The 27,097-nt window shown below is 44.5% G+C and overlaps 1 protein-coding gene across 3 annotated transcripts in view; it reads right to left on the minus strand.

Annotated features, from left to right (window-relative positions):
- The window catches only part of BDP1 (B double prime 1, subunit of RNA polymerase III transcription initiation factor IIIB), a 121,690-nt gene that overhangs the window by 18,544 nt on the left and 76,049 nt on the right, over nt 1–27,097 (minus strand). The window contains exons 26-36 of one of the 3 annotated variants that reach the window (XM_053294878.1): nt 26,851–27,067; nt 25,237–25,451; nt 18,601–18,988; nt 13,539–13,664; nt 10,907–10,940; nt 9,893–9,976; nt 6,772–7,117; nt 5,338–5,501; nt 3,058–3,211; nt 2,517–2,694; nt 1,070–1,121 (exon numbers count right to left, since the gene is read on the minus strand). In XM_053294878.1, the coding sequence (XP_053150853.1) occupies nt 1,070–1,121; nt 2,517–2,694; nt 3,058–3,211; nt 5,338–5,501; nt 6,772–7,117; nt 9,893–9,976; nt 10,907–10,940; nt 13,539–13,664; nt 18,601–18,988; nt 25,237–25,451; nt 26,851–27,067 (1,958 nt within the window). Of the gene's footprint in view, nt 1–1,069; nt 1,122–2,516; nt 2,695–3,057; nt 3,215–5,337; nt 5,502–6,771; nt 7,118–9,892; nt 9,977–10,906; nt 10,941–13,538; nt 13,665–18,600; nt 18,989–25,236; nt 25,452–26,850; nt 27,068–27,097 lie in introns of all 3 variants that reach the window. The other 2 variants (XM_053294879.1, XM_053294877.1) reach the window with 2 other exon arrangements.

Here is a 27,097-nt window from a genome sequence, read left to right on the forward strand (position 1 = left end):
GAACCATGGGGAAACTGGAAACACTCCATTGTTCCACATGGGTAGCTCCTAGGGACACAAACATGGGTTAGGGTTAGGGTGGGTGTGAAAAACCAAGCACATATACACCCAAAGAAATCATATCCCATAAATATGGAAATAACCATCCAATGTGGGCTTAAATTGGCTGGAATTTTAAGATGCATACACTAGGGGTGTGCATGAATCAATTTTTGCTATTTGATTCAAGTTCAAATCAAATCACAAAAACCTCAAATTGATTCTTCAAGAGTCAAATGGCCGGCTGCCTTGATATATCAACCTCAAATCACTTGAACAGATTCAAGAGATTTAACTGCTATTTTAAGGCCCCTTTTTCCAGAAAAAAAACAGGCATCAAAATGGTGCTTTCCCCCAGGAGAGCTGGTCTACCAACTGGGATCAGCAGGTAAAGCAGCCCTTCACTCTGGACTTGGCGCATCAGCCTGCCTCGAAGGACTGGTCTAACAAACCAAAAAGGGGCCTCTAAATGGTCCAGCAAAATGGGCCTCAAAATGGCATTAAAATCACCAAATCTATTTGGGCAGAATTGGGGGCGATTCTGCTTGACCCCAAATTGGGCCCTCTATTTTGAGGAAGATTCAAATCAGGGTTGAATTTGAGAATCACCCCCAATTCAACCTGAATCAATTCGAGGATGAATCAAATTGCACACCCCTAGCAGACACTAGGCAAACAAGATGCCCAAGTACAGCAATCCAGCATAACAAGACAGGTGCTCACAGTGAGTACTGTGATCCTACTCTCCTACAATGCATCTACTGGTTAAGTAGCCCTAAAACGACTTTGAATGTTAAAACTCGTCAATCCTCACCACAGAATTTTAAAACTGACATTTAAACATTGACCAATAGCCCACACAGCCTGACACTTTAATGACTGGGGGTTGATTTAAGGAGAGGGGTTTTGAATGGCTCCATATTGCATTTGTGTTTTACACAGCTTACAGATAAAGAATTAAGATGTGTTTCTGCAAAAGCTGGTAACCTACAGCAGCAAACTTTTAATCATAAAATGGCATAAAATGTACCTGCAGTTATTTCTGTGGTTGCTGAAATACTGGAATGCTTGCTTTCTTCCGTCTAGTAATAAAAATATTTCAATGAAAATATCAAACATGACAAATGGCACTAACAGTCCAAAAATATAAATGAGATTACAGAACACTGAAAAAAATCTTGATAATTACTTTTAACAAACTGCCCACTTTTACCCATACTCTAAGTGCATATAAAATCCCTGTTCTCCCTAGTTTTGCCCCAGAAATACTGCTAAAAGTGAAAGCAAAAATGGAACAGAATACTACCAAAAGTTTTATAACCCAGAGTTATAAAACTTTATAACCCTGATGTAACATTAGCCATTAGCTTTGTCTATAATTTACTTTACATAGTCTAAAAAACAAATAACTTTGGCCTATAGCACAATCTTTGCCAAGGATGACTCACAGAACAGATTGCTCAACAATTCAAAGAACATTCAATCCTTCAGTTCCATTATTGTTCTATTTATGCAAAACCACAGAGCTTAAGACAGCTCACACATGACATTTTTCCTATGGGTCCCTCCACCCCACCACCATTACAGTAACTTTTCTGCTGGCCATTAGCTTATTAGAAGTACAGTCTGACATGCCTTTAAACAATCTTCTAAACTAAAAACACAGCTAAAAGAAGTCCCCCAAGTTCATAGTAACATTACAGGCAAATTAGAAGTGCAGACAGCACAAATGAATATGCAGACTCCTTTGTTGAAAAAAGAATGGGAAGAACAGGGTGAAGGAGATATCATCTTGCATGATGCATACAAGCGTGGATGTCCAGTTTGTGCACATGGGTGTCTGCAGGACTTTTTCCAAGGATGGGGGCAAAGGCTTCAATCCTATACCCATTACCTGGGTAGTAAGCTGCATTCAATTAAATAATGACTGGCTGAAGGAGAAGAGAGCTGGTCTTGTGGTAGCAAGCATGACTTGTCCCCATAGCTAAGCAGGGTCTGCCCTGGTTGCATATGAATGGGAGACTTGATGTGTGAGCACTGCAAGATATTCCCCTCAGGGGATGAAGCTGCTCTGGGATGAGCAGAAGGTTTCAAGTTCCCTCCCTGGCTTCTCCAAGATAGGGCTGAGAGAGATTCCTGCCTGCAACCTTGGAGAAGCCGCTGCCAGTCTGTGAAGACAATACTGAGCTAGATAGACCAATGGTCTGACTCAGTATATGGCAGTTTCCTGTGTTCCTAATTCAGCGGGGGCAGGACTGCTCCCTTGTCTCCTACGTCCAATGTCCATGTTTGTGCAGCCACACACAATTTAATGAGCAATTTTTAAATTTTTAAAGTCCACTATATGGACTTTTAAAAAACCAAAAACCTAAATAGTCCACACACTTCCCCCTGCCCCCGCAAAGAAGATCCCCACTTTTATTTTCTCCGATGAAGAAGATATTTCAGGCACATAAATGGCAAACAAGATTTCTTACCTGCATTACTTCAATTGTACGCAAATCATGTTCAACAGAAATGTTTTCAGGAAGCTGGACATTAATGTGTGTGGTGGTGTCACCTTGCAGTTCAGGAGGATAGGTTTCCACTTCTGGAGAAGGTTTTTGAGCTGTTAATTCCAATTTGGATTTCCAAGTCTCTGTTACCAGGTTCTCTCTTATGAAAAAGTAACACAGGTTAACTTCATCAATCAGGTAAACATTGTAAAATGTCTTTATACTACACAGCATGAACCAGTTCTAGGTTTACGATCATACTCTGTCAAAGTGATTAAAGTCCCTTGGAAAAATGAAGAGGATTAAAAAGTAAATATGAATGCATATAAAAGTAGGATGCTATGTTTTAATCACTATCTAGAATTGTGGAACCAAAGTTATGTCCCAAGCCAAGTAAACGCAGAGCTCCATACATCATGCATATGCCCCTGCTTTACAAAACACATATTTCAAACACATCCGCTCAAAGCACCTAACAAAGATAGTAATGTATTAACATGTAAAACAGAAGTAGCGTTTATACCTTTCAGGGTTGTTTTTCTGCATGGCCTGGCTGGCGCTTCCAGGCTGTAAATCATGGTTGTCAGCAGAGCTGCTCTCAGCTAGCTTGTCCAATCGGAGATTCTGCTCCAGTGGTACTTTCTGCCCTTCTGTAACATTTTTTGATGCTTTCTCTTCTGCTATTTTAGAAGTTAAATGCCACTCAGTATAACTTGTAAAATATGTTTACTATTTGTGTGAAATTAACACACTGACAGGATATTTCACGGAATCCCCAACTGATCTTGTTCAATCATTACTTTACTTGGAAGGTTGTGGAGTTTATTAGCTACAAGTGCTCATAATTATTCTCTTCTTCATGAAATATTGTGAGACTCAGCTTTGGAAGGACAGTTGCCTGTCTGCTACTGCTCAGTGGAGGGACACATTGCAATCCTTGGGAGACTGCAAGGATTCAGAAATGAATGGATTTAGTGCATGTGAAAACATGGTTCCTTGCTATTAGAATGAGCCAGAGAGAGCCACAGGCTCATATGTTTCTCCAGTCTCTCTACTTCTGCATGTGAGAGGTGGAGAATAAAAGCTTTTGTTATCTGTTTAAATTAAACCACAGCTATTATTATTTTGGCTGCTTTTTCCTTTAAAAAAAAAGCCCTGAAGTGGTTTACCACCGAAATCAATATAATAACAGATTAAAGTGGTACATATTACATGTGGCACCCAATACACACAAACCCAGGTAACTGTGGGGCTTTTTTGTTGTTGAAACTATGATTAGGTAAAACAAACCAGAATCAATCTTCAGTTTCACATTCTGGTTTTTATCTTACTATGATCTGAACTAAACCATACTCCCAAGTTCATATATAACACAGAACTGTGGTTTAGTTCAAACCAAAAGCCATCAATTTCTTCTTCTCATGTACAAAAGAGGAAGGGTAAGCAGCACACACGCCATTAGCAGTCCAAGTTAGGAAGGTGCAAAAGCTGCTTCAGTGCCTCCTTTGGGAAGTGCTGAACCGGCTCAGGCAGCAACAGCCAAACCAGTTCAGTGGGACGGAGAGTGGTTCCCCTAAGGAGCAGGTAAGCTGGTCCTTACCTGCTCCGCTGCTGCCCTGCCACTTTTCCGGGCGCAGTGCTCACCTCAAAGGTTGTGCGGGACTGTGGCACTGTTCCCTGCAGCCTGCGTGTGTGGGGTCAGCACGCACATGGTGTCCGCACATCCACATGCACGAATGCCATGTGTGTGCAGAGTCGATGCTGCATGCACAGACTGCAGGGAACGGTGCCGCAGCCCCATACAGCCATTGCTAGGGTGAGCACTGTACCCAGAAAAGCGGCAGGGCAGCAGCGAAGCAGGTAAGGATCAGCTTACCTCTTCTTAAAGGAATCACTCTCCATCCCACCAGCGCTTGCATAAACGGCTTGTGCACATCCCTTGTCCAAATCTCTTTCTTCTAGTGGGAAAGCATGGGATGCCATTATGTCTGGCCAATGGCTGGTACAACTAGTCCAGTTCAGGTGCAACACAGACCTAAATTGAATCCTGGCTTCACACTATCCCTGAGCCTTGGGCATATGAAGGGAGGAAGGATTCTACTTCTGATTCTGACTTAGATCAAGCTGAGACCCCTCATTACATTCGAGGCAGATGATCCTGGCTTACTCTAGATCGCATTTTGAAATAAACCGGCATGAAACTGTACCCCTTCTTCTAAGCCAGGATTGGAAGAAGAATCCTTCCTCCCTTTCATCCATGAAGGGGATCAGGGAGCATACATACCCAAGCTAAAAGACATTACACCAAGTCAGGTTTCAATCCTGGCTCTGTGTTATGTCTCAACCAGGCAATATGTACTTAATATGAACTTAAATAAAAGCATACAAAAACCCAGACTGTGAACTGGGACCATGCAAATCACAAACATTTACATTTAACTTGAGAAGTTGTATTTTAGCACTTGGATTTTAAGATATTATAGTATCCTGGCACAACCTGGTATTGAGGATGAAAAGGAAAACAGGGTGTATTGAACAGGGTAATAGGAAAGATGAAGCTGCTTAGGTCACCAAATTAGGAGATTCCTAATTACAGGAATCTCCATTTAAGACGACTTTTGATTGTCAAAGATTCGGCAAAAAGTGACTACATATTTCTTCCCCACCAAGTTTCATTTTTTCCATGGGGTTTTGTAAGAGATAAAAAGAGAGAAAAGAGGATGGAGACATAATAGACTAATGGCACATACGGATTTAGTTGCACACTTTCTCTGAAACACAGCCATTTAGGACTAGAACTTACCATTCTGGATTTCATTCATTTGCTCCACATCTGAACCTGGACTAAGTGATTTTTGAGGAACACTGCAATTTAGCCCCAGACCTCTGCTAAGATTTGGTTTTGGCTTAGGAAATTGGTATTTTCTTAGACTGGATGTATTATTTCCTTTGGATGAAGTAGAGTAACTACAGACAAAAACAAACAAACACTATTAAGTACCCTTAATGTCTTCAACCCTTGATTTCAACATTTACCAGGCAAACAGTAAAAACCTTGGCCCCCAATATGGCATGCAAACAACTGGAAATGGCATAGGAATTCCTTTGATAGGGATTCAAACTATCAATAAGAGCATTTTATAGTAGGTTTATCTTTATCACGTACAGTTAACACACAGGATTACCACGTGCTAGGCAGAGTTTGGATGTTCAGGCCATTCTGAACTCTGCACATGTTACAGGGGAGTACAGTAACTGCTGCCCAGGAGGAGGAAACTACCAAATTGCCTCCCTCCCTTCCACGGAAGAGCAAGAGAGAGAGGAAGGGACTGGGTGGCCGATTCTCCACCATCAGCGTCTCTGCAATGTGTTGGCATGTCTGTGACTGACACCACCAACTTTGTCAGCAGCAGAAAAAAAACAGGGTATCCAGCCTTGGTTCAGGAAGCAAACCCCCATTTATAACATTTCCTATAGGCAGGATTTCACATAGTTTTTAAGTGAATACCAGCAGAAATGGTTTGGCATTCAGATAACAGATGTCTTGCTAGCTCCTCCTCCACTGACACTTTGTTGGTGTGGCCCTTAACTCACCATGGGCAGCTCCTGGCACCCTCGCCACGGCTCCTAGTGCCTTCAATACTCCTGCTTCTCTTACTGTTGCTTGCCAGCAGCAATCTGGGCTTCTCAGAAGCGGAGCAGCTGTCCATTCCCAATGGCTCTCCAGCTGCTCAGAAGGGGAAGGGCCCCATTCCTGTCTGCAGACAACAACAGGGCCTTTTCCACTACTGAGAGGCCCTGAGAGCTGCTGGCAAGCAGCAGAAGCCGCAGCCAAGGAGGATGGCTGGCAGGAGGAGGGGGCAGGCTAGTGAGGCCCCAGATGGTACTTGTTTGAGCCTTTTTCAAACATCCAGGGTAGTCTTTTACAAATTTTTGGTACTCGTGACCTGAGTACCACTTATGTGCAACCCTGCCTAAGTGAAAACAGGTTCCAGGTCAATCAGTTTTTTACTTAAGACAGTTTTCAGGCAGCAATTGTGTTATAAATCTGAGAACTTCCTCAGGTAGGAAGACTGAAGGGGGGGGAAAGGGGGAAATGAGGATGAAGTTGGGGCTGGGGAAAGCTAGTTATAAACAATTGTATCAAGGTGAAAATGCTTGTAGCTTAAGGAATAACAGTGGTATATCTTACCAACATTAACAAAGCAAGGTTTTTATTTTTTATAGCATTACAAACCTGTTGACTCTAGTTGCTTCCTGTGAGCATTCTTCCAAACACGATGTACTCTGATCCTCTGGAGCAGCTTTATTCATAGTGTGTGAAGAAACCAGTTCATTTTTTGAAGGCTCAGGAAGTGACAAGTTAGTCATTTCCTGCAAGCAATCCTCCAAACTGAATCGCTCAATACCATGATCTTCTGTAGCACCTTTGCTCATATTGCTTGAAGAAATGAATTGATTTTTAGAAGGGGCAGAAAGTGGCACATTGCTATGGACTACACTTTGCTTTTCATTATGCTCATTTGAGAAACCAGCAATATTCTGCACATCTTGAGTGGGAAATTTCTGAGTTTTTTCATTTTCTGAAAAAGTTGGAAAAAACATAACTTGCATTTATATGGCTATTTAAAATAAGGTCATTAAAAATAGTGCAATTTCAACTAAACCAATATTCTGAAGGATGCAGTTTGAAATTCTAGAGAAATACATCTTTGCATGTCTAGATTTCACTAATTACATGATCTGCATGAAAAATACTCCTGAGATAAGAAGCCCAAATGTTGCAGTTTGAGCAAATCTGTCCGTTTTATCCTGCTTACTGGGGATATGCACGAACAGAGGTGCACATCTCTTCAGGGGTGGTGAGCGGCAAACAGGATCTTGGAAAAGGAAGAGGTTGTCCTTACCTGCTCTCCACCGCCCCATGCAGCTTCCTGCTGTGACGGCGCTTCCCCAAAGAATCCGCATGTGGCACCGGCACACACATGGTGTCTGCACATGCGCGGACACCATGTGTGTGCTGGCGCTGCGCACACAGCAGGAAGTTACATGGGGCGGAGGAAGGCAGGTACGGTCCTGCTCTCCTTTTTTTAAAAGATCCTGCTTGCCGTTCCCATTCCCCATCCCCCACCCCCCCGCCAGCGGCCTCAAACCTATGCACAAACCTTGGTTCATGCACATCCCTACAGAAATCTGGATTCTTTGCAGAAGTTGCTCTAGTTGCCAAGTGACTAATACCAATTGCACGGAAATTTCAAAGTACATCATCAGTTCATGAGTGATTGTCACAGTTAGCTGAAATCAGTGAAATAAAAAATGGTGTACAGGAAACAAGATACACTTGACAGTTATGGTCTGATATGGTCCTTCCTTTATTGAAGGTTTTGAAACTAATCAAGGCTTGCTGATTAGTCTCTGCTCTAGCCTTAGAGATATTTTTCTTTTCAGTTTTAAACATACCTACTTTCTTCTCAGTCAGTTTGGTTGCCAAAACTAACATAGTAGGCAAAAGAGGAGGGGACATGATATGGAGAAGGGCAGCATGTTAGATTTGCATAGTGCAATGGGTTTATCCTAGTGTGAGCAGAAGTTGTTCTGCTTGCAGAAGGGGAAGGGGCACTTCCCCTCTCTTATTTATTTGATTTCTATACTACCCAACCCAAATGGCTCTAGGCGGTTCATGTCAATAAAAACAAGCAAACACAAAATAAATAACCAATTAAAACAAAGAGTTAAAACAACTTAAAAGGCCTCGGATATCTATAGGGAGCATATTCCACAGCCCAGGAGTGGCTGAAGAGATGGCCCAACCCCGAATTGGCAGCAGATGAACTGGTGGCAGCCAGAGAAACATCTCTCTAAATGACCTTAATATGCAATAGGGATCGTGCTGAAGGAGGAGCTCTCCCAGGTAACCCAGTCCTAAGACATTTAGGACTTTCAAAGTAATCACCAACGGTTTGTATTTTGCCTGGAAACAGATCAGCAACCAATGCAACAGTTGCCAGTACAAATGGCAACTGTTATAATATAGTTTCTCGAGCAAACCCCTGAGCCCAGTCTGGCTGCCTCAGTTTGAACTAACTTGCAGTTTCTGAACTACAAACAAAGGCAGCCCTATGGGGAGCGCATTGCAGTAGTCAAGCCTAGAGGTTACCAGCAAGCACACTACAGTTTTGAGATCATTCTCTTCAAGGAACAGATGCAGCTCTCGTATCAACCAAAGTTGATAAAAAGCACTCCTGGCCATAGCCTCAAGCAGAGTGAGTCCTGGGTCCAGAAGCACTCCCAAGCCATGTACCTGTTCCTTCTGAGGGAATGCAACCCCATCCAGAACAGGAAGTTCTATCATGTCCTTTGAATAATAATCCCTTACAATGAGCACCTCCATCTTGTTTGGATTCAGCTTCAAATTATTATCTCTCATCCAGCCCATTATCACCTGTAGACAGGCATGGGGGGGGGCTATAACATTTCCTGTTGTTGTTGTTGCATTGAAGAAACACATTGATAACACCCTGCTCCAAATTTGTTGATTATCTCACCCAGTTTTTTCATGCAAATGTTAAAGTATTCAAGACAGATTGGAGCTCTGAGAGACATCAGAAAATAGTTCCCATTCCACAAAGCAACTGCCTCCATGCGAACTCATCTGAAATCTCCCTGAGAGAAAGAAATGGAACCCCTGCAAATCAGTTTTGCCCCAAATCCCCTAAATGATCTAAAACAATACCATGGTCAATAATAGTGAAAGCCACACAGAGAACCAAAAGAACCAACAGGGTCACACTCCTGGGTAGAGACCCGCATGCAGGAGGTTTCAAGTTAGGGATAGTCCCTGCCATTTCCAAATTAGGGATGAGAGAGACTCCTGCCTGCAACCCTGGAGAAACCGCTGCCAGTCTGTGCAGACAATACTGAGCTAGATGGACCAATGGTCTGACTCAGTATAAGGCAGCTTCCTATGTTCCCTCTTATCGATTCTTTGATAAAGATCATTCAGCAGGCCGACCAAAACTTCCTTAATAGCCCATCCAAAAGCCAGATAAAGTTTCCTCCAAAACTTTGTTCTTGCTGTGGCCCCCAGCCTACTCCATACCATTCTGCTCTGACGTTAACATTTTTAGAGGAAAGGGGAGATGGGTGAAAACTGCCCCTTCCCGTTGCACAAGCAGAACTACTTCTGCTTACACTACAGTCAACTTAAGATACAACGCTCATTTTGATGTTTTGAAATATTTGTTATCAGTAAAACTGAGTTATGAGGCCCTATGGGTTTATTGATTGATCGATTGAATTTATATAATGCCTAATATCAAAATCTTTAGGCAGTTTACAAGGTATAATATTGATCATACCTTGGGTGATGATGCTTAACTGGAGCACTGGATCTCTCATAGCAAGTAATGTCATGGCTGCTTCAGTACTTCCATCATTAATCTCTGAAAAAACAATTACATATATAGGCTTACAAAACCCACCACATTTTATTTCCCCAATGAGAGCTAATACATGTGACAAAATTGCTTTTCTAATTTTGATGGGGGGGTGGGGAGAGAAATCATTTGTTTATGGGACATCCTTAATACTAGAAGCCATTTTTAACATTTCCACAATTCAGAATCTCATTCACTAATTTTGAAGGCTAGAATCTGCAGCAGCACTAGTGGAAGTCAGGGTTAGTGCATGCAATTTTCTTCCTCTCAACCTCCTACCTGCAGCCCCCAGAACCACCCAAAAAGCCACTGCCAAGGGTTGAAGGATCCTCAGAGACAGCATGGATGGCTGCAGGGGGAAACAGTAAACACATGAAAATACCTGCTACCACTGGAGCTTCTGCTAGCAAAAGAAGTCTCCACACAGTTTCCAGGGGTCTGTAGCTCAGTGGTTGAGCATCTGCTTTGCATGCACAAAGTCCCAGGTTCAATCCCCGAAATCTACCAGTAGGGCTGGGAAAGACTCTTGCCTGAAACCTTGGAAAGCCACTGCCAGTCAGCATAGACAATCCTGACTCTATAATGCAGCTTCCTATGTTCCTCTCACATGCAGCCACCTATGCCTCAGCTCATACCATTGCTGAGGATCCCTCAACAGCAGCTTCAGGCAGGAGGCTAGGAAGAAGAAATTGTGTGTGCTAACTCTGACGTTTACCAGTGAGGCTGTGGATGGAAGCCAGTGTGCTTTCTAAGTGGTGAATAAAAATTGTGATTCTTTCTTTTAGTGACTGAGAGAGTCAAGGGTCTCCTCTTAGAAACTAGATTTTTTTAGAAAACAAAGACAAAGGCAATTTATGCAATCCACAAATTTAACTTGGCAGACCACACCAATATATTGAATTATTCAGCTTCACCTCAGTAGATTTAAACATTTACCTGTTTTCTCATCTGGCTTTTCTTTTATAATAACCTTGCAGGGAAAAAGAGAAATAAAATTCAGCTACTATTGTAGTGATCAGACTCCCCTCCCTCTAGATTGTTAATGGGAAGTGAACCCTGTCTTGACTGACAAGCTGGTGAACTCCAGGGCTCAGCCAATCAGCACACAAGGTGGGTGGGACCTAGAGAGCTGTTGCTAGGAAGAAAAGGGTCTTTGTTGGAAGAACCAAGGCATAGGAGGACATGTGGCCATGGAGGTTGGCTGCAGGAGGAGGACTGCAGTTTTTGGAAGATAGAACTGCAGGGGCTTGATTCTCAACTGGAGTTTCATGAGTTCAAGGAAGAAGGAAGCCAAGACTAGTGGCTTTGGAAGTTTAGGGAAGGAGAAAATTGTTTAGTAAGAGTTTGCGTTAGAATTTATATTTTTTTGGTGTGTGTGCGTTTGCATATTCCTGATACTGTTCTGTTTTTATTTACCTGTAACGTAATTAAAATAAGAAACACTAGCCTACACCCATCCTACCTAGGGCGTTGCAAAAGACTCTATAAACATTAAAGACAACCTATTTTTGTAGCTTACTAAGTATTTCTAACTGTATATAAAAGCTGAGAACTCCTCAGACGGACACAGTCTGTAGTAATTAAATAGAACTGGTTTTTAAAAATCTTTTATTTTTATAAGCCTCTTGAAGTTGGTTTTTAACACAGGAAAAAGGAAGAGGATGAAGTGGAGAGTTCTCTGGTGCATACATGTCCTCAAATGTTCAGCCACTATCAGTTTTCTCCCATGTAGGCTTGCACATGGAAGATAGTTGTACTTATCCAATAACAAAATAAAGAGAGTATTCCCTGGGATTCCACCCCAAGCCCAGAGAGGTTCAAGCTCTGTTGATAAGAGGGGTGGCGGCGGCAGCATTTTGACAATACAGAAGAATTTTAGGAGAAGCCTAGCCAGGCAGCTCCACAGGGATGATTCAGCATTTCTTTCCCTCAAATGAGCTTGCTCTGAGACAAAGGCCGTAATCTGCTATAACTATGCATTCCTTAATTTAATTTTCAATTAAATTAAATTTTACAGAGTAGGTTTTTCATTTAACACTGCTAGTGACAATTAACATGTCTTCATAAATGGCAAGAAGTAAGATGGTAGCCTAAGGTATTTAAGCAAACAGGGGAGTTTGTACAGAGATGAAACAGAAGAAATCTGTCTCGCTCAGAATCAGAAATTCTATTAACTCCAAAGATCCGTTTTGTGTCATTTACTAGAGACAAATATATATCAATGGAAAAGGAATCTATTCATACCATAAATTCAATGAAATAATTCTTCTCAGAATTGTAAACAAGTTTGCGTTCAAGGCTCTTTACTGAAAGTTGTTGAAGCGGGATATAAATGTGTGTGTGCGTGTGTGTGTGTGTGTGTGTGTGTGTGCGCGCGCACGTGAGTACATACACACATGCATGTGCTAAATTCTAGTTCTAACAAAGCATGCAAAGAAAAAGACATTTTTCAGATAAAATCCTGGAAAGCACAAATTAAAATTTAAAGTGCATGTTATCACTGAAGTTTACAGCAACTCCAGAAATGGTAACGTATGTATTTATTATGAACACTTACATCCTGCCTTTCCATTATTTTAGGAATGCCTATGGTGACTTCTAAAACATAGTGGCTGATATACTGCACAAGAGTATGTCAGCCCAGAAAGATTATGTTTGCACAACTGGCACTAATACAAGATTTGTGCAAACTGGGCTTACTCTTGTGTAATGCAATCTATGCAAATTCTACATTTGTCCAACTTCCACAAACTGTGCAAACCCAATGTTACTAGGCTGACATACTCTTGCATAGTATGTCAATCAGCAAGATTAAATATTCTAATCGGATACTTGAAAAAATTCAGGATCAATAGTTGCATAGATTGGGCCTACACAAGTAGGTCCCTATACCAGTGCAGTGCAACACCCAACACAAAGATATCAGGCGAGCCTGGGAAGGGCTAAGTGCGATAAGTACATAAGAACAGCCCTGGTAGATCAGGCCAAAGGCCTACAGCCCAGTGTCCTGTTTCACACAGTGGCCCACCAGATGCCTCTGAGAAGCCCACAGGCAAGAGGTGAGGGCATGCCCTCTCTCTTGCAGTTGCTCCCCTGCAATTGGTATTTAGACGAAACTTGCCTCTGAGGCTGGAGATGGCCTACAGTCAGACTGGTAGCCGCCGACAGGCCATCACCACAGCCCGTTGCAGAGAATTCCATAGATTAATTATGCATTGTGATGCAGCCCCCACCACACCCAGGTTCTACACAAGTTATGCACAAGCACAGATCCCATAGATGTGAATGCACAGAGAGCAAAAATGATGTTGGAGTCGCCTTGAATTTATTAATCCACTGATCACCAGTGGTAAGTTAAGTGACAGCAGCAGCTGCAAAATTGGATGGGAAGGGAGGTGATGCAGCTAAGAGAAATTGGGTGGCAGGCAATGCTGAGGTAAAATTGCTACAAAGTTTTCACTCTTCAGCACTTCTAATGTTCAGCACTTCATTCTAACTGTCCCAAGCCCCTCACAACCATTGCTAGGGAAAATAAACTTCCACAGTACAAAGAAACAAACAATCTTACTACTTGTGGAGGGTACAATTCTTTATCTCCCTGTATTACCGGCTCTGCAGCGATATTCAGTTCATGGCACAGATATTCAGCAGGAGCAACACATGGCTCATCTGCAACATTCTCATATATCTCAAGCTGTTGAGAGGAAAGAACACCACAATTATTTCAGTTTAGAAGTTCCAAGAAAAGCACACCCAAACATGCCTATGCGAATCAAAAGAGATTCCTCATGTGAGTTTAAAAAACAGTTTGCTTACCTGTGATCTGGTATTGATTCGGTAACATTCATAAAAATGGGTTTTGCACCTGTGCAGAACACTTCGGGTAGAATTCATTAGCTCCTTGTGGCACTGACCAACTGCCCACTGCACGAGTGTTGCACCTGCTCATACTGGCAGTTTGGCATCTCATAGTTCAGTTTCCTGATGACTGTTCCAATGCAGCCTTTCCTTTAAATGTGTGGACATGGATCATTTTGCTTACAGTATCTGCTGCGGGGACTAGGGGTGTGCAAACAGGTTCGACAGTCCGGGGTCAAACCGAACCACCCCATGTTCGGTCTGACCCCGAACCGAACACCCCCGAATGTTGGGGGGTTTGCGGACCATTTTAGGTTTTGTTTGGTGTTTTTTTTTTTTTTTTAAAATAACCTTATTCCTTCTTGGGGGAGTTCCTGGAGGTGACGTGGGGGTCCGCGAAGGTTCCTCCTCCCCCGGTTCCCCCTCCCCCGGGCCATGCAGATGTGCACTGTGCACTTGGCCTCCAAAATGGCTTCCGTGTCGCCGGGTGAAGGCTGAAAACCGGCCAAAGAGCGCCCAAATGGTTGAAGAACCTGCCGAACCAGCCAAAGGGAGCAATGGAGAGAGCCAGCAGGGGAAGGGGGAACCTCTGCAGAGCGCCCCCGCCGCCGCCTCCAAGAACTCGCCTGTGGGGGAATAAGGTTAAAAAAATTATTACTTTTAACTAAAATGATCCGCGAACCCTCCCCCAGACTGAACCAAACCGGGGTGGGGTGGGGGGGGCTGTGTGCCGGACCGAACTGGCCTGGTCGAGTTTGAGTCCGGTCCAGACTCGAACCTAACTGGGCCAGCCGGTTCCATGCACATCCCTGGCGGAGACGGATGGAAGGGTTTTATACATGTTAGCGGATCTCTACCAGATCACCTCTTACAGGTAAACAACCTGTTTATATGAGTCGTGATCCAGTAACATCCATAAAAATGGGTGACTCACGAGCTTCACTACTCTTGGAGGTGAGAGCAGGCAGCTACTGCAAAACTCGCTTGAGTACACCCCTCCCCAAATTAGCTGTTGCTGCTGAGCGGAGGTCCACCACAACATGCTTCACAAATGTCTCTTCCAATGCCCATGCCGCAGCCATACAAATATCCAACATCAATGCAGGTCATAACATCAGACCGGTGAGTACTCCAGATAGTCCTGAACGGTTATGCCATAGAGTTCAAAACACTGCCAGCCTATGTGGGTGTGATGTACACTCCAGCAACGACAACGTTGATGGAGGAGGTGGAGACACTGCTGGGCACTGATGTTTGATATTATTATTGGAGACAAAACAGGTGTTGGTGTCATCACTGCTGTAAGGGAAGAGGGTGTTGTCTCTCCCATTGGCTGTTGCATACATGAGCTCACTAAACAATCAAAGATGTTGTTTTGGCTGCTGGGGAGTCTTACCACGAGCTCCCTGGTTGTTCTTATTCTTTTGGTAGTATGGCTTTTTAATTATACTTCTGGAAAGTTTTGCGGAATTCCTTCCTGTTGTTGTGGCAGTAGTTACTTTGTCTCCAACTATACGGTTGGTATCTGGAAATCACAAAAGATGATGTTGAGGACATGAAGGTCCTCACCATGTATTTAGATTTTTTCCATTTATCCATAGTAGTATCAGTGTCGTCACAGAGCAGACCCTTGCCATCAAAAGGCAGGGCATCTATCTTGTCTTTCATGTCTTGTTGTAGGTTGGTAGAGTGTAGCCACGCATGTCTCCTCAGCAGAATTGCCTTCACTAGTGAGAGAGACTCTGTTTTTGCTAAGTGCTTAGCATTACTTAGCTGCTGTCTCATTGCTGAAGTCGTTTTTGCAAATATGCCAGTAAACTTCTTTTGGAACTCCTCTGATGTAACACTATCTTTCTCTTGGAGGAGATAATCCCATAAAGAATGTGTGTACTTGGATAAATATGCCATATAGTTGGCGATCTTAATACCTAGGCGTGCAGTTGTATATGCCTTATGCCCCAACACATCTAGCTCTCTCCCTTCTTTATCTGCCCTAGTGGTATGATGCCACAACTCCTTAGAGGTGGATGTGCAATCAATCACTCAGGAGTTTGGGTTAGAATGTTTAAGCAAGTAACCATTCTCCTCTTCCTGTATTCTGCACAGGGTCCCCAATCTCTTGGAAGTTGGTGTTGATGTGTGTAGCACCTGCTAAGCCGTCTTAGCAGCCTTTGTTATGACTGGGAGCATAGGTAAGTATACAAGTTGAGCCACATTTGCTTACTTCATAAAATTATATACAGGATCATCTAGATCACTAACATTCCATTTCCAAGCCAAACCAAGCACATCCACCATCTCCACAATTTGGAGATAAGACTTCATTTCCTCTGTAGGAGAAATTGACAGCTCCGTTTGGACATCTTCCCTTGGGTCCGAATTGTGGCCAGTCGATTCTGATTCTGAAGAGTCAGATTCATAGTCATCTTCTGAGGATGCCAGTTCAGCAGAACGTGCACCAGGCTTATTTGAAGAAAATGAACGGGAGCCAGAACCAGCACCCTTACCAGTTCCTGAGCCTGTAGTGATTTGCGCTGATGTTTGAACTGACACCCGAGTTCTCCCCGTACACACCTTCTACCTTACATTCCTTCCTTCCTTCCTTTCATAAACACATCTGTGTAGACATAGTCACTTGCTTCACCAGTTTGGGTACCAACAGTGGCAAGGTTGCTTGTACACCAGAATCCTGATTCCCATGGATTGGTCTTATAATTTGTGTCATAACAGGAGCAGTAACCTGAACTTCAGCATCCTGATTCAATACCCTCAGGGATGTTATTTGAGTAGCAGTTTGTTTCGTATGCTGCTCCACAACCCTTGGAGGAATCATTTGTGTAGCACTCTGGACTAGTTCCATACGCATCTTATATGCCTTCCATTTTAAAAACTCTGCGTAGTCATTGGGGAGTACAGGGGTAAAGTTTGTAGACATGTCACACCATCCTCCCAAAGGCAATAAGTGTCAATGAAACCCTGGATTGAAAAGGGGTCACAGAAGGCATCTTCAGCTCCTCCTCAACGTCAAGACCTTGGATCAAGAGGCCTCAAAACGTCAATGCCAAAGGAATGTTCTCGTTGGCATCAAACACCACAGGCAAATGGTCTCTCCATCCCAACATAGGCTTAGACACTGGGGTTCTTGGTGTGGACGGGAATTGGCGTGGGGTAGGTGCCGGTGACAAAGAAGCTGTTTGACACCAAGGTGCAGATGTTGATACTGTCCTTCCCCTTTCCAGCATTGACTTTGATAATGATGGATGCGCTAGGCATTGTAAACCAGACAGAGAAGGGGTTGCATTGCTGGGTGCCGATAAATGCCTCTCCCTTTGCTCACTCTTTTCTTTATGCTTTTTAGGGGGAGGAGAGTTCGATCTGTCCCCTCGCCTCCATTTCCTATCCTTCCAATGGCAAGACTAACACTCTTCTGGGACTCACGGCTCCTTAAAGGGAGAGCCCTTTGATGTACAAGGTGCTGGCATCAGGGATTTAGACTGCGTTTGCATTATAGTCCCAGATGTTGATTTCACAATTGCAGCCAGCGCCTCAGGAGATCTGGAAGCACCTTTCAGTGTCAGTGCCTCTTCTAACAAAGCCACCCGTAAATGTGGAGCCCTATTTTTCAAAGTTTGTTTCAAGAACAAGCTGCAGACAGAGCATGCGTTTCCCCCTCAAACATAGTTGTGGCTGTCAATTGAGGGGATCTTCCCCCTACAGTGTGTGCACCTCTTAGTGGTCTTTTCTGTAGGCATTGGGCTCACAAAGGATATTCCAAGAATCGCTAGCTTTACCAATCCATAGTCATACACTTCCTATCACACCGCCGAGATACCGTTGTTTAACGAAGAATAATCTTATCCAGTCAGAGTCATACACAAGAAGTAATACTAAGGTTTCAAAAAAGGCAGTCCAAAAACAATTCCAGTCACAATCCAAGTCAAAACCAATAAATTTAGCAAAAAACACTTTCTGAGGAGCCAAGAAGAACCGAATGCATTGGCGGTAAGAAAGAAACTGAACTATGAGCCGCCGAACCGGCGATATGAGTACATGCGAAGTACGTGCAGAGGGCAGTTGGTCAGTGCTGTGAGGAGCTAACAAATTCTAACCAATCTGTTCCACACAGGCGCAGAACCCATTTTTATGGATGTTACCGGATCACGGTCCAGATCTAGTTTCTGCACACTTAAAATAAAGGGATGCCACATATATTTTCCAATGAATTCAAAAGGACCAAATTTTTACCATTTTCAACACACAACTCAGTCCTAAACACATTTGTGAAAAAGTTCAGCAAGGCTTCCTTCCAAGACACAAAGGCTTGCAAAATCTAATCTGAAATATGCCCTTTACCTTCAGTATGAATATTTGGGCTTCACAAATGCAGTTCAAATTAGCAATGCCTAATTGAATGGGAGTGGTCAGGTAACATCAAGTGGATTGTCAGAGAAGAAACCTCATGACCAAGTCATCAAGTTGCCAACAACATAGTACATGGGGGAAGAATCCACTCCAGGTTATGGTGAACTTTAAATTGAATTTGATTCATGGCAAACAACCTGGACTGACTCTCTCATGAAGGAATAATTTGTAAATTGCACTTTCCATACTTTAATTTCATACTTGAAATTAAATTGCCCAGCTTGTAAACGCTGAACAGCTTTTAACTATAACTATGGCCAATCAAAATGCATGCACAAATGTCATATGCCTATATCCGATATCATATGCCTATATCTATCACAATCTTTTCATTGGTATTTTTGGCATACCTCTTCCATAGTCTCCTCAATCTGAACAGGAACTGGATTTGGAGAACGAAGCCCTTTAGGAACAAATACTGGAGCTTTGTTTACTTCCTCTGGTGAAAAGCATTCAACTTCATCATCCAGCAGAAAGTCATCAGCATCATCATCTTCTTCTTCTTCTTCCTGAGAAGAGGCCCTAAGAGTCACCAGGTTAACTTTTGAACTTCCATATTCTTTTCTGGGTTTCTTGGCAAGTGCTGGTTTCAAGCTTCTGCCTCTGCTGACATTTGGTTTAGCTTTTCGGAGGCGTCTCCCTTTTTCACCATGATCAGTTCCACACCCAGAAGCGGAAAAATCTGTCCTCGACTCACAGATGGTTTTTTTCTGTTTCAGGGTTCTTTCTGGTAGTTTTCTAAGTATAAAAGAAAATATCTTGAAAAAATCATATTATTTTATAAAGGAAAAAAAGTAAGGAACTAGTAGTTAGGGAGTATATTTTCTGCATTAGAGAACAGAACATTGGTTCACTTACTGTGAAGGCTTCTTCTTGCTGCTGCATCCAAGGGTGTCTCATTGAGTGGGTTATGCTTCTCCACATGGCTCTCTAAGGCAGAACTATGCAAATTAGTTAGAGTCTTTAAGAGGTGGAGGTGCATGGCCCCACTCAGTTCTTTTAGGCCAAGAAAGCCAAGAGTACTTTGAAGGAGAAAAAACAATTATTAAAGATAAGAAAAAACACTCAATGGTTGCAAAAAAATCCCCCCCAAATAGTAAACTAACAGGATTCTGGAAAACAGTAATATATCTGATGGGGTTCAGTTAAAAAAGGTGTGGGGGGGACAACCGCAGGATCTTTGATATCTAGGCAGACAATTTAGAAATACTCCCTGAGGATCCATGCGGAGTAAGCATGGGTGCTGAAGGGCGGGTCAAGACGCCCTTGGATGCAGCAGCAGAGAAGAAGCTTTCACATTAAGTGAACCAATGCTCCATTCTCTGCTGCTGACTTCCCAGGGCGTCTCATTGAGTGGGGATATACCACAGCCCTCAGCTCAACTAGGGAGGGAGCACCCCCACCTACTCCGAAGAAAGGACCTGTTGGAGTACCCACCACCCAAATGCTGCTTGAGCAGAGGCGAAGGTATCCAATTTGTAGTGCCTGGTGAAGGTCGAGGGGACGTTCCAGGTAGCCATCCTGCAAATGTCTGGGACCAGAGCGTTCGTAGAAAATGCAGCCAAGATGGCAGCCACCTTGGTACAATGGGCAAACACTTTAGTGGGGGTCATAAGGTTCTGCGTTCCATATGCCAGGGCTATTATAGCCACCGAGCTATAATGGAGGACGTAATGGCCTGACCAATGTTTCGAGGTAACAACGAAATGAAGAATGACTCAGTGCAGATGTGCTTTGTGTGTTTTATATATGTCTTTAAGCACCTATGGACATCCAGCTTGTACCAAGCCTTTTTCACTGGATGCACCAGCTTTGGATAAAAAGATGGCAAGACTACGTGTTGGGACATATGAAATGGTGAGGCCACCTTGGGATGAAAAAAAAAGGGGTCAGGGATGAGCCTCATGCAATTTTCAGAAAAAATACAAAAGGTTCTTGTGAAATGAAAGGGTCTGGAGCTTAGAAGTGTGCACGGAATCGTGGAGCTGCAGTCCGGCACTGGGGTGGGAGTTCCTTTAAGGGCGGGGGGAGGGTGTACTTACCCCTCTCGCCACTTTCCCCCATCCTGCACATGTATTTTAGTTAATAATTGGGGCGGCAGGATACCTCCCTGCTGCCCCTTCCCCCACTTGGCTGCAAAAGGCTTCAGGAAGCCTTTTGTGCGTGCGTGCGTGTGTCCACGCGCACATTGTGGAGACATGACGCGCATGCGCAAAAGGCTTACTGAAGCCGTTTGCAGCCGAGCGGGGGAAGGGGTGGCAGGGAGTTGCCTGCTACCCCAATTGTTGACTAAAATATGTGCGCAGGAGGGAGGAAAGTGGGGGGAGGGGTAAGTATACCCTCCCCCTGCCCTTAAAGGAACCCCCTCCCCAGTCTGCCCGAACCCCAAACCGCCCATGTCTGGACCAGTCCAGAGGCCTGTAGAATGGCCTCCGGACCGGTCCATGCACATCACTACCGGAGTTCAGACACCCTACACGCTGATGTGATGGCTATTAAAAAAGCCAGCTTTGAGGTCAGTAAACGTAAGGGGATAGATTGGATGAGCTCAAAGGAGGGACTCTGGAGAGCCTTCAGCACCATATGCAAGTCTGATGTAGGGAAACGGTGCACCACTGTGGGGAGGGATATCAGGGTTGCCTCCCCTGAGGAAGCGCCTCAAGTGCAGGTATCTCAGCTTAGAACATTTTGATCCCCCTGAAATGAGTTCCATCAGGGCGGTGGCCTGTCATTTCAATGTGTTTGCAGAGACACCCTGGTCCAGACAATCTTTAAGAAATTATAGTAGATTCTTCATGGTAGCTGCCTCCTTAGGAACTCCATGTCTTGCAGACCATCAGAGGAACACCCTCCAAGTGTACTGATAGATCCTGTTTGTGGAGGGGCATCTGGAAACAGCATCATGTCAAGAACTTTTGGGGAGTAGCCATGCTGTTTCAGGATGTGCTGTTCAGTCTCCAAGTGGCTAGCTGTTACCAGCCTGGATCTGGATGGTGCACTGGACCCTGCCGATGTAGGTCCGCCGTGACCGGAAGTATCACGTGTTCTGCTGCTGCCAGGTTCCAGAGTTCTGAAAACCAGGGTCCTCAAGGCCAGAATGGTGCTAATAGTATGACCTGGGCCCTGAGGCATTTCACCAGTCACAGAAACCAGGTGAAGGGCCGAGTTGGTGGGAAGGCGTTCAGCAGATCCGCTGGCCATGGAGCCAACAGAGCATCCACCACTTCCGCTTGCGGGCAGGGAAATATGGTGAAGAATCATGGTACCTGAGTGTTGGCTAGAGTCACAAGCAGATCCACGGACAGCTGGCCAAAGTGGTTCAATAGCAACCTAAAAGTCTCCGGGTTCAGTCTCCATTCTCCAAGGAGAATTTCCTTCCTGCTGAGCCATTCCACCATCGTGTTCAGATTGCCTTGCACGTGGTGGGCTGTTATGGAAGCCATGTTGTTCGGCCCACTGGAACATGAGAACCGCTTCCACCTGCAGAGATTTCAACCTGGTTCCCCCCTGGCGGTTTACATGTGCTTTCACCGTGGCATTGTTCGTACGGATCAGCATGTCTTGGTATTGTACTATGTGTTAGAATGCAGAAGTGCTAACAGGATCACTTGGAGCTCCAGCCAGTTGATGCTGTGCTGTTTTTCAGTAGCCAACCACTTTCCTTGAGCAGATTCATGAAGGCAGTGGGCGCCCCACCCGTGCTTGCTTGCATCCATGGTGATGATGACACATGGAGGGTCCAGGAACTCCTTTCTCATGTAGAGGTGTGGAGGTGTAGTCCACCATCTTAGAGATTGTAGCACTTGGGGTGGAAGGCTCACCCGTTTGGTGGATTTTATGGCAATCTCCAGGTGATAGGGTAGCAGGAACCACTCCAAGGGCCACAGAACCGATTCCAGGTTTGCCACCATCAGTTCCAGAATCCTGGAGTGGGAGAGCAACATCATGGACTTCTGTACTAGGGCCTGATGGACTTCTGTCTCCAGGGTGGCTCTGCACTCAGGTGGGAAGAGGAGCTTATTCCTTACCATGTCTATCATGACACCCAGGTGTAGCAGTTGGTGCGAGGGGTATAACCGGCTTTTGTCCCTATTGACCAGGAACCCGTGGGCCTGGAGGACCTGTAGCGTGGTGTTGAGGTCCCCCTGGGCAGACTGTAGAGATGGAGATTGAACCAACAAATCATTCAGAAAAGTAAAAATCCTGACCCCCTAGGAGTCAGAGATGTGCTATGACTGGTGTCAAGACTTTTGTGAATACACAAGGAGCTGAGGAGAGGTCAAAAAATAGTGTCCTGTATGGATAGTGCATTTTTGCATACAGAAAGTGCAGCAGAGTGTGAATGTTTTGGTGCATAGGTACATGCAAATAAGCCTCCTTCAGGTTTATGGAGGATAGGAAGTCCAGATGGTGCAGGACCTTCCCAAGTCAGGATTGCTGTTTTGCCTGCTTGACCTGGGCAGCGAAGCTCACCCTGTTCCCAAACCCCTGCCTGGAAGGTCTGGATCTGCCCCAGAAGGGATATTGGGACCTGAAGCCCCTCTCCCTGCCAGTAAAGGAGGACCAAAAGGGCGAAAGGGTTGGAAAAAATGCCTCCCCTGCAGGCAGTCATGTTTATGCAATGAGGAGGGCATCTTCTTATCTTTTGACTCCACTAGGATGTCCTTTAAGGCTGCATCCCCAAAAAGTTTTCCCCCATCAAAAGGTACTGTGGCCAGATTGGTCTTAGAGGTAGCGTCCATGTGCCAATATTTCAACCACAGGTTCCGGCAGCCCAGTACTGAAGCAGCTCCTGTTCTTGATGCAAATCTCATGGTGTCGAGGGTGGAGTCAGAGATAAAGGCTGTGCCTTGTGTAATTTTAACAAGGTTTGCTTCAATCGTGCCGGGTCTGAGACGGGGTCCTGGATGAGATCATCCAGCCATATGAGAGACACTCTGGCTGTCATGGAGGTGGCTGCTGAGGCTATCATTGCTAAGGTGGCAGAGTCATGTGACCTTTTCATGGCCCCTTCCATGCGCCTGTCTTCAGGGTCTATTGGCTATTGCTACTGCCTTTCTATTAGATGTAGAAAAGATCAATTTCCCCTTTAGCAGATTCTATGAAGTGCTTAGGGATTGGGAACATCATACTGTTTGATTTAGGCCCAGGAAAAACCATAGCATTTTTACTCAGAGGCTGGGATTCCTGAGCGTTAGAGGTTGGGTCAATGTATGAATAGTCTTGGACATCAGCGGAGCAAAGTCTAATGACTGAAAAAGTCTCAGGGGGGCTTCAGAGTTTCTGGCTCCTGTCCATCTGACCATTTCCCCTGTGCTTTGTCTGGTTGGTCCAGGGTCCTCTGGAGTGTCTCCCCTTTGAACTGGTTCTTCATCCAAAGGAATAACTGGGACAGGTGCTGGTGGGGTTTTGTTTGGGGGATGTTGAGGATTCCTGCCTGGAGGTCCCACAGGAGCTCTGGCTGTGGGCCCCCTGGGGTCTGGTGAATCATGGTCTGAGATTTCAGAGGAATGGGTACTCTTTCCCCTCTGCTTAGACCTCTCCATTTTTGCCTTTTTAATGTGCTTGTGCTTTTTATTTGCCTTCTTAGGGACTGGAGTCTCAGAGACAAAAGATGAAGCGCTTGAGGAAGGTGATTGTTCCTTTCTAGACCTTTTTTGCTTTTTATATCTTAATTGATCATAGTGCTCAAAAGAATGTGCCAACAGATCCTCGAACCATGAGCACCAGGTAGGTGACATATCAGAGGGCATTTGGTTGAGGGATTGCAGCAGTGGAACGGGCTAGGACAAGCTAGATCCCCTAAGGGCCCTGGGGTATGGCGGGGCAGAAGAATCAGAAGACCCAACATGGCCCAAGGTCACCAATTGTGTGTCTGCTCCAGCTGCAATGCTCCTGGTCACCACAGTCCTGGTGGAAGAAGTCTTCGCTGCCCCCGGCCCGATCCTACACTCCCAGTTGCCACCAATTAGTGGGAAGTGGCCTTGAATTTCTCAGGGGCTGCACCCAGCAAGCCTGAGTGGAGGTCATCTGCATTCATGGGGTCCAGGTTCAGCAGCCACGTACTTTGCAAGGCTCCGGGGAGCGGACGAGAGCAGCGGCACTGGATTAAACAAGGGCACTTGGCCCAGGGAGCTGGCAGTCTGGCTGAATGGGTTCAGGGCCTGGTTCCCCCCCGCCCCGACAAAAACGCCCGATTGAGCAGGTGGAAGCTCTGAAGCACTGCCCAGCAGCTGTTCAGTGGGCCGCACGCTCCTCTCCAAGCAATCCCCTTCGGCGGCAGTAAAAACACCCGACTGAGCGGGCGGAATCTCTGGAGCACCGCCCATCAGCTGTTCAGCAGGGTGTGCTCCATGCCGATCAGCAGGCTAGGCTTTGTGTCCTCAGAGCGGCTTGCTGCCTGCCTGAAGGGCCTTCAGCAGGCCCTGTTGGAACTTCCCCTTTCTGATCTGATGGGGAGCACGCACCTGGTGTGTTCCATGCAATGGAGGGGAAAGAAAAAGGGGGGCAAAGGAGCCCAGCAATTGGTGGGGGAACAAACTGAAAGTCCAGAATGATATTTTGTATGAATATATACATATATATATAGATATAGATAGATAGATAGATAGATAGATAGATAGATAGATAGATAGATAGAAAAGACCCAGTAAAGTGAGGAAGGAGGAATCCAGAACAAAAGGAAGGAACCTGAAAGAGAAAGGAAGTTTGGTCAGAGAAATAAGAGCTAGAGAAGAATTGCCTTGGAGCCATGAAGGACTAAAAGAATTGGGTGGGGCCATGCTCCTCCACCTCTTAGAGACTAACTAATTTGCATAGTCCTGACTTAGAGAGTCACATGGAGAAGCATAACCCACTCAATGAGACGCCTTTGGATGTCAGCAGCAGAGAAGAGATACCAGACAAGGGACAATTCCCCCCAAACTACAAAACAAGTTTTGGGCCTGCATTTAAAAAAGTTACCAATAAAAGTGTTGTAATTTTACCTTTTCAGTATTTCTGATGCCCTCGCCCGAATAGAAATAGGTTTCATGATTTCTTTCTTGCTTTGACTTTCACCCCTTGAAGACTGTTCTGAAGATTCACATTTTCCAGTGTGCTTGTTTCTTTTTGCAGGCACTACTTCAATGATGTCTGCACATTTTCTTTCTGCTGAACATTTGGAAGATGATGCAGCTTCCACCAATTTTCCAGAATCATGCTGAAGACATAGTACAATGTTTGTCAAGTTAAATTTATGTTTAATTTTCCAGTGTCCTTTTAAGCTTACAATTTAAGCTCTCCTACCCAGCTTTTAAAAACGGGAACAAAAAAAACCCAGAAGACCAGCTTCTTTAACAATTCAGGCCAAACAAATTGAATGCAATACATTGTTTTATTTTCCGTTTATAACTACTATAGAAATAGAGTCAGGTTATGCTAGTTGATGCTTATGCCCAACTATAGTAATAAGAGATGCTTGAAAAAATCAAGACACATACAGGCTAGCATTCAGAGTACAGTACTAGAACAAGACATCTTCCTCACCCGCTTCTACCTACTGAAGGTCCCTAAACTGCCCAAGAGACATTGCTGAGAATCAGAGGACCTTCAGCAGTATTGTGGGATGTGGTGCTGGAGGAGGCAGAATATCCAGAGCTGCCACACCACAACACATGCAACTGCACAAGGCCCTCCGATTCTCATTTATGGCTTTTTTAATGGGTTTAGAGAGCTTCAGTAGGGAATAAAGGAGATTGTCATGCAGTTCTGTATATTATGTCAGAAGAACTGTACTCTGAATATCACAAGGTCCACAAAGACACAAGTGGCTGACATCCAAACTAACAAAGACCCAGTACTTCTGAAGAGCTCAACTAAATCACTTCCACAGCTCATGCAGCAGCAGAGGAGGTGAATGTTGACAACCTTCTCTTTGCTCTGCACCACTCAAAAATATGTCCCTGAGAGTTGTGCAGCTCTCAGGGACAATTTTTGGGTGACACTGGGTGCTTCCAGCGGAAAGGGAGGTTCTCAAAATTTGCCCGTTGCCCCCCACTGCCCCTACAAGCACCAATGCAGCATTAGTTTGGAATTCTTCTCCCATAGCACTGGTAGTTCGTTCATCAGGATCTCAGCCAATGAATTTAATGCTTTGATAAAACAAAAAACTTCTCCTAAGGAGAACAACAAAGAAGTAGTGGTGGAAATTTGCTGTCAAATGACAAGCATATCTTCTTATGCTCAATAAAGCCTTCAGTTAAGGACCAAATCTCTGAGGACCAAAATGGTGTAGCACTCAAGAATAGGCTTTCATAGCCCCTCCTTGTCACTGCACAGGGGAACCTCGAAATGGTATTCAATATAGCATGGGAAACCACAGTGGCAGTAGGAAGTTGGCAGAATCAATCACACACACTCCTTGTGTGACTTCTGCTAATGCTAGGATTCCACTGGAAGCCATTATCTTTATGAATTATTTCAGTACAACTTTTATGTGGCTCACATGCATGCTGCAGATGGTTTGAGAGAGAGTAATTCAATATTGCAAGCATGTTTCTGCAAATCGAACATGACAAAACCATTAATCAACAGATTTAGAATAATCAAAAAATACTTACTATGGATATTTTTCCAGATGTGCTGCTACGAAGGGATAAATCACCTTCTGCATCTCCTTCAATCTTGTCTTCCATACTGACTTCTCCCTCTGAAGAGGATTCTTTCTTTTTAGCTGCTTTGGTTAGGTCTGGTTTTGGCTTCTGAAGATGACCCCATACAAGCTGAGAGGTCTTTGTATGCCTTGTTTGACTTATTTCTTGAGGGGCAGCAATATCACTAACCCAGAAAAAAAAGACAATAAAATAC

Source organism: Hemicordylus capensis, chromosome 2, assembly GCF_027244095.1.
Source record: "Hemicordylus capensis ecotype Gifberg chromosome 2, rHemCap1.1.pri, whole genome shotgun sequence".
In the NCBI taxonomy this organism is placed as follows: domain Eukaryota; kingdom Metazoa; phylum Chordata; class Lepidosauria; order Squamata; family Cordylidae; genus Hemicordylus; species Hemicordylus capensis.